Below are 11,088 nucleotides of genomic sequence, written 5' to 3'. Positions count from 1 at the left end.
GTTGAGGACCTCAAGGGCAACTCTTTCTCACCTGTATAACTGTGCTGCCCTCTCTGAACAGTCTGTCTGACCAACAGGACAGGACAGACCAAGGGATTATGATTGAACTTTGTGTATTCCAGATGTTATTTTGTATTGTTTTGGTCTTTCTTCAACACAGCACTCCCAATTTAGACAGCAATCCCCAGATGTTTGCAAGGAGTAATGTCTGAACTTGATACCGGATGGTCCATCCCATGTGATGCTGCTATTTACCTTTGCAGTGGTTATACAACAACTGAGAAAGCAGTTCACAGTTATCAGAGTTTTGGGTCTGAAATCATGTGAAAGATAGATGAAGATGGCAGATTTCTTTCCTGAAGGACAAATTCTGGTCATTGTTGAGAAGAGGAGATTTTTTTTAAAACCCAAAGAGGGTGCAGAAAATATTTAGTTGGATGGAATTAAAAAGTACACTGGAAATGCTGAGTAGATCAAGAAGGGAAAGGGAAACAAAACTAACAATTCACATCTGAGGCCCTTTGTCAGAACTGGAAAAGAAACGAGTCAGTTTACAGTGGTGGGGTGGGGAAAGAGAGGGATGGACAACTGTTTTTTTGCATTTTCATTCAGTTGGATTCTGTAAATGAGATTTTTCAGTTATAGGAGAAGCTGGGTTTCTCAGAGCAGAGAAGATTGAAAGCCAATTTGATGGAAGTATTCAAAGTCTTCAAAAGAACAAATGTACTGAATAAGGTGGATTTCTATGATAGATGACTGAAGAACGAGAGGACAATGATTTATGTTAAGGTGATGGGCTATGGAATGTCAACTCAAGGAGAAACGTTTTTATGCAGCTAGTGTCAAACTTTGCTCTTCCCTCCCACAGACGAGCATGGTCGTGTACTTGAAGGAAGTAGCTATCCACAATGCAACTTTGATTTCAACTTGAACAAGGACCAAGATGCCAGGACTACAAAAAAACTCACTTAATTTCTTGAAAAAAATATTTGCATTTATATGACACATTTTACATCTTTTTTTGGAAATATGACAAAACAATTACGTACTTTTTGAAACACTGCTGCTTGTGAGAGCACAAATTGCAAAACTGTGATAATGACAAATATCAGATTGTTCAGAAATTGTTGATCGAGGTATATATTGGTCAGAACACAGAAGACAACTCTCCTGCTCTCCGAAATTGTGCTTTAGACATCAAATAATAATGGATGAGATGTTGCAGATGTGCATCTGGTTCAACGTCTCATTTGAACAAAGACACTCAGCAGTACATCAGCCCCTGTATCCCCCATTACACTACAGTCCCTGCTTTGATATTTCTAAACCTTAAAAATGAGATTTGACCCAGAATCTTCCAATTCACATGAAGGAGTGATGAGCTAAAATTAACCAATGAGAACTTAAAAATATACATTTTACTTTTCCCGATCTACCTCAATGCCCAACTAATAGAGTAATGAAAGACCGCTTTAAAACAACGATTCAACAAAATTCTGATCAACTTATAGCGACAATCAGAATCAAGTAACACAACATTTCTAAAAAACCTTTCAACAGATTTTAAACTGTATCGCAAGCAGGAACCATGAGCCAAATTGAAAGCTACGAGGCTGGTTTCCAAAAACTCTTAAGCAAAATCCAAAATGTACAATGCAAGATTTGGTCTTTCCTACAGTTGGTTTGACAGAAACATTTCTTGATAAAATAGAAATGCTAGTTGAGGAACAATTTTGCCAGCATTAGGAAGCCAATTGGCAGGCTAGGAACTTAAGAATTCTGATATTTGTTGAAAGCCATTGCAGTTTTATTTCTTTTTTTAAGCAGTCTCATCCTCCAAGAATTATTAAGATAAACATGAAATGTTTAGTAGCAGTTTGACAGTTAATTTTTTTTCTGATAACCAAGGGAAAGGATAGCAAACTTTCAGATATCACTACTTTACTTTGTTCCATTGCTTTCCTTCATAATACACTAACTCCTGAACAAACAGGAAACAAAAGCTTTAGTACAAAAGTTGGCCATCTTAACGAAATACTGTGGGTAATTTTGTGTTTGAAATTTTTTTGAAAATCGATCTCAAATTTATTGTTAAGTGTGCAGTGATAAAATTTGTTTTGCAAGTCCTGCAGCTAAATATCTTGTTTAGCAAGTAAGACAGTTGAGTTACAGATAGATATTAGTTGGTACAGAGCAGACATCATAATTTTACTATTGTAAAGGTCATTCAACTTTCTGTGACAATTCTTGAGTGATGTTTCTCCTTACTCAGTACTTTGGGTTGAGTGGAGATCAGTGGGGTTAGGTGAGAAAAAGCGTTTGGCATGGACTAGAAGAGCCAAGTTGGCCTGTTTCTGTGCTGTCATTGTTATATGGTTATTGCCCTTCCTCCTCAGGCCCCTTCAAACTGCAACTGTACTTTGAGGAAATAGGCTCACAAATTTCCCATTCTTCTCTCCTGCTCCTCTCCCAACTGTCACAATTGGAGGAACATTAGCCATTACCTCATGTCTCCTCCAAATAACTAAGCTTAGACTCAAGATTTCACCTCATCACAGCAGGTCTTTTGGATCCACATGCCACCTAGTGGGCATGTTTTAAAGTTAGCATCACAGGAAACAAATTATAATACTTTCAATATTTTTAAGAATCATACAGTTGCACTTTTACTTACTCTGCAGGTTCACCAGACGCATGAAAATTTACAAAGTATGGTCATACTTATGAAAAATAAAACGATAGAGTACATAGGCACTGAATGCAAAAATAACAGCCTGTCTCCATATACTTGCCAATAAACGTTTGCATCAGGAAGTTAAAGTTGTGATAACGTGCAATTATTTGCAGAACAAAAACATAATACAAATAATGATACAAAAAAATGTGAATTTATTGCAGTTTTTAATACTGTTAGAAGAGTATGTTTGCAGATAGCTACTTTATCAACTTTGCATGACATTGAACCACAATAAGTTTACGAAATTCATTCCAAATGTATTGCTGAATGTGGAAAGCAGTTTGACATTTCATTTCACACTTCCAAAATTCTGTTCCATTGACTTAAATTGACACTTAGCAAGTGGCTTAGGATGAATTTCTTATCCTTTGAAGTAAGATGATCATTCTGAAATTGGGATTGACTTGTTGCAATACCAATCAGGTGCTTCAATGAGTTCAGCCACATTATACAATAACTTTTAGTGTCAACGATAAAAGAAAGCCATCTGCAGCATACAAGATTCTGACAACACCAATAGAGAAAATAAAAGGAAGGGCTGATAATTTTATAAACAAAGGATAAATTTGTCATTCTTAAAGTGAAATTTTCATGAGAAAAACTAATTTAATCTATGAAATCCAAATATATTCTTCATTACAACCCACTTAGTGGACATTAACTTAAAAGATCATTTCTGAGCCAAGGTAGGAGTTGTAAGATTGTTTGAATGTTACGAGAATGTTTGCTTCAATTTATTCTGGAAAAACACTGGAAGGAGGGAGGCAACTGCCAGGAACATGAGCACAAAAACTGAATTCCAAGAAACAGCTTCTCCTGCTGTTGTAAGTTGGTAAAGTGTTGTGCCAGCTTTGATAGCCACAAATGATGGAGGTGCAACACCTAAAGGGAAATAGAAAGATATTTTACGATTTTTTTTAAACAAAGGTAGAAGTCTGCAGCTCCTCTTTCATTTAAATTTTGATAACTTTTATTTCAAGTGTTCCACGGCTTTCCAAGCTTCTGGGTCTGTGCTGAGTTAGCTAATCTCAGACAGGACTACGAGAAGAGCTCTACAATTAAATTCAGTACCACTGGAACAGCAAAGCAAAAAACAACTTCAACCATCTGGGACAACCAAGTTTCTCAGAGTAGTGTCTAAAACACTATCCTACATTCTGACACATCATTACCCATTATTCAGATGACAAGAGAAGTGATGTCAGTAAATTTATAAATAGCCTTGGAACCAAACTTGGCTATGCAATGGTGGGTACAGAGGGAGTCATGCAGGGATTAAGCATGCAGGTTTGAGGTACCCATGTTCAGTAAGGAGGAGGCATCTTTCCAATCCTCGCTGATTGGGATCTTCTGATCAGAAAACCAAGGATCCCATTGCAAAGATGGCACACTGAGCTGTAATCAATGAGTAGGTAGTCTGTGGTCAAGAGTGGAAGGTCAGTGAGATGGCATTGGGATGGTAGATTAATTGAAGTGGATTCAGGGAGATGCATCATAACCATCACAATGGTTGCAAGTCCCATGGGTCAGTATGACGATTATACTTTTGAAGCAGGTGGGAAGCTCAGCCTGAAGCAGCAGGGCTGAAAGTATCTGGAAAAACACAAGGGAGACCAGCTTGGTCAAAAGCTTAGCGAGGGTTCACACTCTTGAAGGTTGTTCTCATGTCTGCCTCAGTGACTAAAAGTTCAGGGTTGCCAAGAGCTCTGGGGGCTCAAGAGGGGGCATTGTTATTTCCTATTTCAAAGCAAGCGTAGAAGGTGTGCTCATCCAGAGTCACTGCTGCTACTCTGATTTCAGATTTTTTGTCAGACTACATTTATGACATCATATGCAACCCTGAGATTCTTTTTCCTGCAGGGGATGCAGAATTACCACCTACTGGTAGTGCAAAAAAAAAACTATATACAACGTGCACATGTAAACAAAGAAATAGAGAGAATTTTTTTTTAAAACCAATGAAGTAAAAGTCCACAAGTGAGTCCCTGATTGAGTTTGTCATGGAGGAGTCTGATGGTGGAGGGGTAGCAGCTGTTCCTGAACCTGGTGGTGTGAGTCTTGTGGCACCTATACCTCTTTCCTGACGGTATCAGCGAGAACAGAGCATGTGCTGGGTGGTGTAGGTCTTTGATGATTGCTGCTGCTCTCTGACAGCAGTGTTCCCTGCAGATGTTCTCAATGGTGGGGAGGGTTTTGCCTGTGATGTCCTGGGCTGTGTCCACCATCTCTTGCAGGACTTAACGTTCAGGTTTACTGTAGTTCCCATATCAGACCATGATGCAGCTGGTCAGCACACTTTCCACCACACATCTAAAATTTGCCAGGGTTTCTGATATCATACCAAGTCTCTGCAATCTCCTGAGAAAGTAGATGCGCTGACGTGCTTTCTTCCCAATGCCATTAGTGTGTTGGGTCCAGGAAAGATCCTCCAAGACATCGACTCCCAAGAACTTAAATTTGCTCACCCACTTCTGATCCCCCAATGATCGAATACCTCTGATTTTCCTTTCCTGAAGTCAACAATCAGCTCCTTGGCTTTGGTAACCTTGAGAGCAAGGTTGTTGTTGGTGCACCATTCAGCCAAGTTTTCAATCTCCCTCCTGTTTGTTGATTCATCACCTTTATTTATACAACCCACTACCGAGATATCATCGGCAAATTTGTAGATGGTGTTATTGGAGTACAGAGCCACACAGTGGAAGGTGCAAAATGAGTAGAGCAGAGGGCCAAGAATGTAGCCCTGTGGTGCTCTGGTACTGATAGATGAGATATTCTTATCAATCCTCACTGATTGTGGTCTGGAGGTGAGGAAATCCAGGATCCAATTACATAGTGGGGTGTTGAGTCCCAGGTCTTGGAGTTTGCTCATCAGTTCTGAGGGCATAATTGTGTTAAATGTCGAAATGTTGTCGATAAAGAGCATCCTGATGAATGTATCAGGTGTTCCAGGGCTTTGTGTAGAGCCAGTAAGATGGCATCCACTGTAGATCTGTTGCTACGATAGGTGAACTAGATCAGATCATTGTCATTGCTTAGACAGGAGCTGATATGCTTCAACTCCAGCCTTGGAAAACATTTAATCATTGTTGATGTCAGTGCTACTGCTTGATAGTTATTAAGACAGGCTATAACAGTCTTCTAGAGCACCGATATAATTGATGCCTTTTGAAACAGGTGGGTACCATGCCTTGCTGGAATGAGATGTTAAAGATATCCATGAATACTTCGGTAAGTTGGTCAGCACAAATTTTTTATACTCGGCCAATACCATATGGACTGGATTCACTCTCCTGAAGGCAGCCCGCATGTTATTTTCAGATATGGACAGGAGAGGATCATCAGGGGACTTGAGGAGTGTGGACCAGTTACTGTGATCAAATTGGGCATAGAAAGCATTGAATTCCCCTGGGAGTGAAGCTTTACCATCTGCTACTGCAGCGGATTTGGTTTTGAAGCAGTTTATGTAATTTAGGCCTTGCCATAGCTATCTGGTGTCCTTTGTTGTTTCCATTTTCATCTGGAAACTCTACCTCGTCTGGGAGATGGCTTTTCGTAGGACATACCAATTACTTCTGTACCGATCTGGATCTTTGGACAAATCTGGCTCTCAGCAGGTTCTGAATTTCAATGTTCATTGGAGAACATTGAACAATTTGGTGGGGAAACACTCAACTACAGCCGTTTTGATAAAGTCTGTGATAGGCCTGGTATAATTGTTCAGATCCTCAGTTGAGTCTTTAAACACCACCCAATTCGCTTACTTGATTTTGTCTTTCAGAAATGAACATATGGAAGCCCTGATGCAGCTGCTGAGCACCTGCCCTGAGATCCCAACTTAGTCTGGAACACTCATTTAGACTTTGTAGGAACAACTCATCCACACATTTCCTCTTGAAATTGTTAACAACTGTGGCATATTTATTCAGGTTCACTACCATTCTATTCATCCTAGTCAAAATGCTTCTCTTTCCAGCTCCGTGCACCAGCTTTGTAGAGTCTTCAGCTTCTGCCTGAAAGCACAAAGGAGAAGCAGAGCCAGGTGGTCCAACTTTCTAAAATGCAGACATAGGGTAGAACGGTAGATCTCCTTGATAATAGTTCAGCAGTAATTGAGTGTCCAGTCCACTGGTGTTGCTAGTGGTATTTTACAAGAATCTTCTTGTAGCTAACGTGATTAAGTTCCTGGAGATGAGTAAGATATAGAGATACACCAGATAGTATTTATTGATCCTCAAATGCTAGGTTTCATCTGCCCATGGACAGATGTCAACCACAGTATGGATCGCAAGGTCAGAAACAGCAGATGTTCGCTAAAGATTACACAATATTCAGAAGCAAGATTTGGATAATATCCAGGCACAAAGTGGGAGATTACTTCGTTGAGCACCTTGGTCCTTTCCACCGCAACAGCGTGGATCACCCAGTGGCCACCCATTTCAATCCCCATCCTATTCTTTTGCTCAACACGTCTGTCCATGATCTCATGTACTGCCAGACTGAGACCATCCGCAAATTGGAGGAACAATAGTTCATCTTCCATTTGGGCAGCCGCCAACCTGATGGCATTAACATCGACTTCTCTGGCTTTCGTCAAAACCCACAACCCAACACCCCCACCCCCCCAAACTTCTTTCCCCATCACTTTTCTCAATCTCTGTCTCTCTCCCTCCCCACCCTCCCCCCCCCCACACCGTCTCCTTTCACAGAGCCAAAATCAATTATCACCTCTCCTCTTATCACATTAACTTACATTTTTTGTTCGTCTGGACTCTGCCCCCAGCCAGCACTGTCTCTATTCTAAGATTTCTTTTTTTTTTTAAAACTTATTCCTTGAAGGGCTCAGGCACAAAACATTGGCAATAAATCTTTATCTCTTATGGACTCTGCAAGACCACCTGAATTCCTCCAGCATTTTGGTGTGTTTTTTTTATTACAAGCTGAAAGGTGGCAAGTAACATTCACACCTACAGGTGCCAGATAATGTAAACATCCAACAAGAGAAAATCCAGCCTCCACCCCCATAGATTCAATGTCATTACTGTCACTGAAAACCCCTCTATCACTACAAAATTTTCAGAGTTTGACAGGGTGAGTGCATGGATTCTGTTTCCCTGAACAAGTACCATAAAGCAACTTCTTCACCAAAGAGGGCTGTGGAGGTTTAATCACCAAGTACATTCAGGACAGTGTTCTGCAGAATTTGGGATGTTAAGGGAACCAAACGACAAGGAACTAATGAGGAAAGATAAAAGACCAGCAAAGATCTAATTAAATGGAAAAATAGGCATGAGAGCCTACTTCTTCTCATCAATTAACAGTTCCACTGTTTCACTAACCAGGAGCAGCCTGGCCTCAAAGCCAGGAGCAAACACAAAACATTCTTTCCATAAATCATACACACTTACCCAAGAATGTGCCAATGAAGAAAACACCCAGCGGTACATTTATTACAGGACTTGTGATATTAATGAACCAGTTAGGCAGGAAAGGAGTTATTCTTAAAAAGATGATATAATTAATAAGATGAGTCCTGTGCTTGTCAACCTGCAAAAATGAATCAAAAGCATATGCTAAATAGGTGAATTTTAAATGGTTTGCTGTCCACTGCTTTCAGCCATGAATTTCTCTTTCATTCACTTTTGGATAAGTACATAAGCAGTTCCCTAATATGTAGAAAATATGTTAATAGCATTGTAAAAGTGTACAAACAGCAACAGATGACTAGATGCTGAAAACAAAAGCCATGTTTGCCAACATCATAGCCCCAAGCCAGATATTCTGATATGGCCTCTACTGATGCCACTATGATTCAAACATGTCTGACAACAGAAGCAATGATTCATAATGTTCTATGACACTGTTCCTTCATCTGAATGCATTATAACATGGAAGTCGATGACACATGTTGTGCAAGGCATCATAACTGAAGCCTAATTTACGCACGTGCAAGCTCCACCAAAATAGCAAAATATTGTGGCAGAGTTGTCGACAAGATTGCAGTCACATTACAATTAATTGCAGTAATTTGTCAAATTAACAGTGCGTATTTGATGGTGATTTTTTAAAAAATGCATAACATTTAGATTACCATTTATTATACTTCATAATAAACATTTAAATCATGGCATTAGTTAATACTGATGTTTTATCTGAGTAACTATTGTCTTTAAAAAAAACATGCAGTTTATTCAGCCAATCCAGGGACAGAAGTGGATAGGCAAACCGCAGGACCTTCTTCAGAAAAAGGTTTGGGTTCTGCAAATGTGTTGGCAATTGAGAAGCCCTAGGTGACCAAGAGGGAAATCAGATATTGAATGGGGGGGGGGTGTGGGTGCCTGATGATCCAGAATTGTTTGGATCTCAATGTGGCAGAATGTATTTCTCTATGGTCCAATAACTTCCTAATATTAATTAACATTGCAACTTTCTTTTTTAAGCTTTCTCCAAGTTTGTTTTGAATAATCACTCATCCTCAGTGGCGTTACCCATGTTTCCAGTAAGGCAAGCCTCGTAAAGGGCAGCACGGTTAACACTATTACAGCACCAGCGATCCTGGTTTGAATCTACCGCTGTCTGTAAGGAGTTCGTACATTTGCCCCACGTCTGCATGGGTTTCCTTCCACCCTTCAAAAATGTTGTGCTGTGTATCTAAATTTAAAAGAGAACTGATAGGGTAGACTGACAGAAACTAACTCCACTGTCTAAGAAGCAGAGAACCAGGGCTTGAGAGAGGATAGAAGGGAAAACCTGAACATTAGAAACAGACCTTTTGGAAACATGTAAAAGGTAAGAAGATTGGAACTCTTTCCTAAAACAACTGACAACCAGATGATAGTTAATTTTAGGGGATGACAGATTTTTGCTGGCCAAAAGCAACTTCAGCTTCAACCCTGAGATTGTCAAAAAAAGTAAATAGTCTGGTCCTGTGGCTAAGAAGGAAAGGGAGGGGAAAAGGCAAGCTGCAGTGATAGGAGGTTCCATAATTAGGGGGACAGATAAGAGGTTCTGTGGAAGAGATCAAACATCCTGGATGATACGTTGCCTTCCAGGTTCCAGGGTCTGAGATATACCATATTGATTTCATTCCATTCTCAGGCAAGAGGGTGAGCAGCCAGATGTCATAGTCCATATAGGGATCAATGGGTCTGAAAAGTGAGGAGCTCCTGCAAGGAGAATTCAGGGTGTTAGGCGCTAGGTTGAAGGCAGGTTGTGACCTCAGGATTGTTATCTGTGCCATGTGCTGTGAGGTTTAACATGTGGCTAAAGACATGGTGCAGGAGGGAGGGCTTCTCCATTTCCTGCTCATCTGCTTTGGCCGCGCCCCAACTTCTCACAGACACAACAGAGAGTCTCCCTTACCCTCACCTACCACCCCACCAGTCTTCACATCCGACACATTATCCTACTGAATTTACAACACTTACAACTACCAGACACATCTTCCCCTCTCTTCCTTCCATAGGGACCACTCCCTCTGTGATTCCCTCGTGTACTCATCCCTCCCACCAATCTCCACCCTGGCATCTTCCCCTGTGGCCACAGGAGGGTGCAAACCCCCTCACCACGGCCCGAGGCCCCAAAGTGGCCTTTCAAGTTAAGCAACACCTTACTTGTATATCCATAGGACTGATTTACTGCATCCGGTGCTCCCTTTTCTGGCCTCTACATCAGAGGGACTGGGCGCAGATTTGGAGATCACTTCACTGAGCACCTTAGCTCTGTCCGCGACAGTGACAAAGACCTTTCAGTAGCCAACCATTTCAGTTCTGCGTCACACTCCCATACTCTCAGGTCTGTCCATTGGCCTTGTGTACCATCCCAAATTGGAGGAACAACACCTGATTTTCTGTCTGGACACTCTCCAACTGGATGGCATTAACATCGACGTTTCCAGTTTCTGCTAACCTGCTCTCCTCTTCCCTCTCCCTCCTTCCCTTCCCCTTTCCAGTTTTCCTCCCTCCCTTCCCCTAGCCATTCCCCCTCCCCTTGATCATTGCTGTCCCGTCCCTCCCTTCTCCACTAATCATCTCCTGTCTTTGCGATCACACCTCCTCCTCCCCCCCTTATCCTTTTGCTCAGACACCTGCTGACATATTTCCACACCTTGATAAGAGCTCAAGCCTGAAACATCAGTTATGCATTTTTACCTTTGCTATAAAAAGGACATTGTTTGACTTGCTAAGTTGCTCCAGCATTGTGTGTTTTTCCTTGTGGAAAGGTTTGCTACTGCTGTTCTGGTGTGTTTAAACTAGATTTGTAGGGTGGATGGGAACCAGAGTGTTGGAGGAAATTGAGGAGTGGAGGAGGGATAAGATTATGTGAAAATTACATGCACAGTTAGAAGTCAACAG

General features: G+C 41.1%; 1 protein-coding gene across 2 annotated transcripts in view; it reads right to left on the bottom strand.

Annotated features, from left to right (window-relative positions):
* Positions 1–972: 972 nt before the first annotated feature.
* tmem41b (transmembrane protein 41B) overlaps positions 973–11,088 on the bottom strand; it is a 31,461-nt gene continuing 21,345 nt past the window's right edge. Inside the window, exons 6-7 of one of the 2 annotated variants that reach the window (XM_069900287.1) lie at positions 8,143–8,281; positions 973–3,619 (exon numbers count right to left, since the gene is read on the bottom strand). In XM_069900287.1, the coding sequence (XP_069756388.1) occupies positions 3,450–3,619; positions 8,143–8,281 (309 nt within the window). In that variant the 3' untranslated portion in view covers positions 973–3,449. The remainder of the gene's footprint in view (positions 3,620–8,142; positions 8,282–11,088) is intronic. The other variant, XM_069900297.1, reaches the window with a different exon arrangement.

This window comes from Narcine bancroftii, chromosome 1, assembly GCF_036971445.1.
Source record: "Narcine bancroftii isolate sNarBan1 chromosome 1, sNarBan1.hap1, whole genome shotgun sequence".
Lineage (NCBI taxonomy): Eukaryota > Metazoa > Chordata > Chondrichthyes > Torpediniformes > Narcinidae > Narcine > Narcine bancroftii.
The sequence above is the reverse complement of the archived record's forward strand: the minus strand, read 5'-3'. Positions and strand labels throughout refer to the sequence as shown.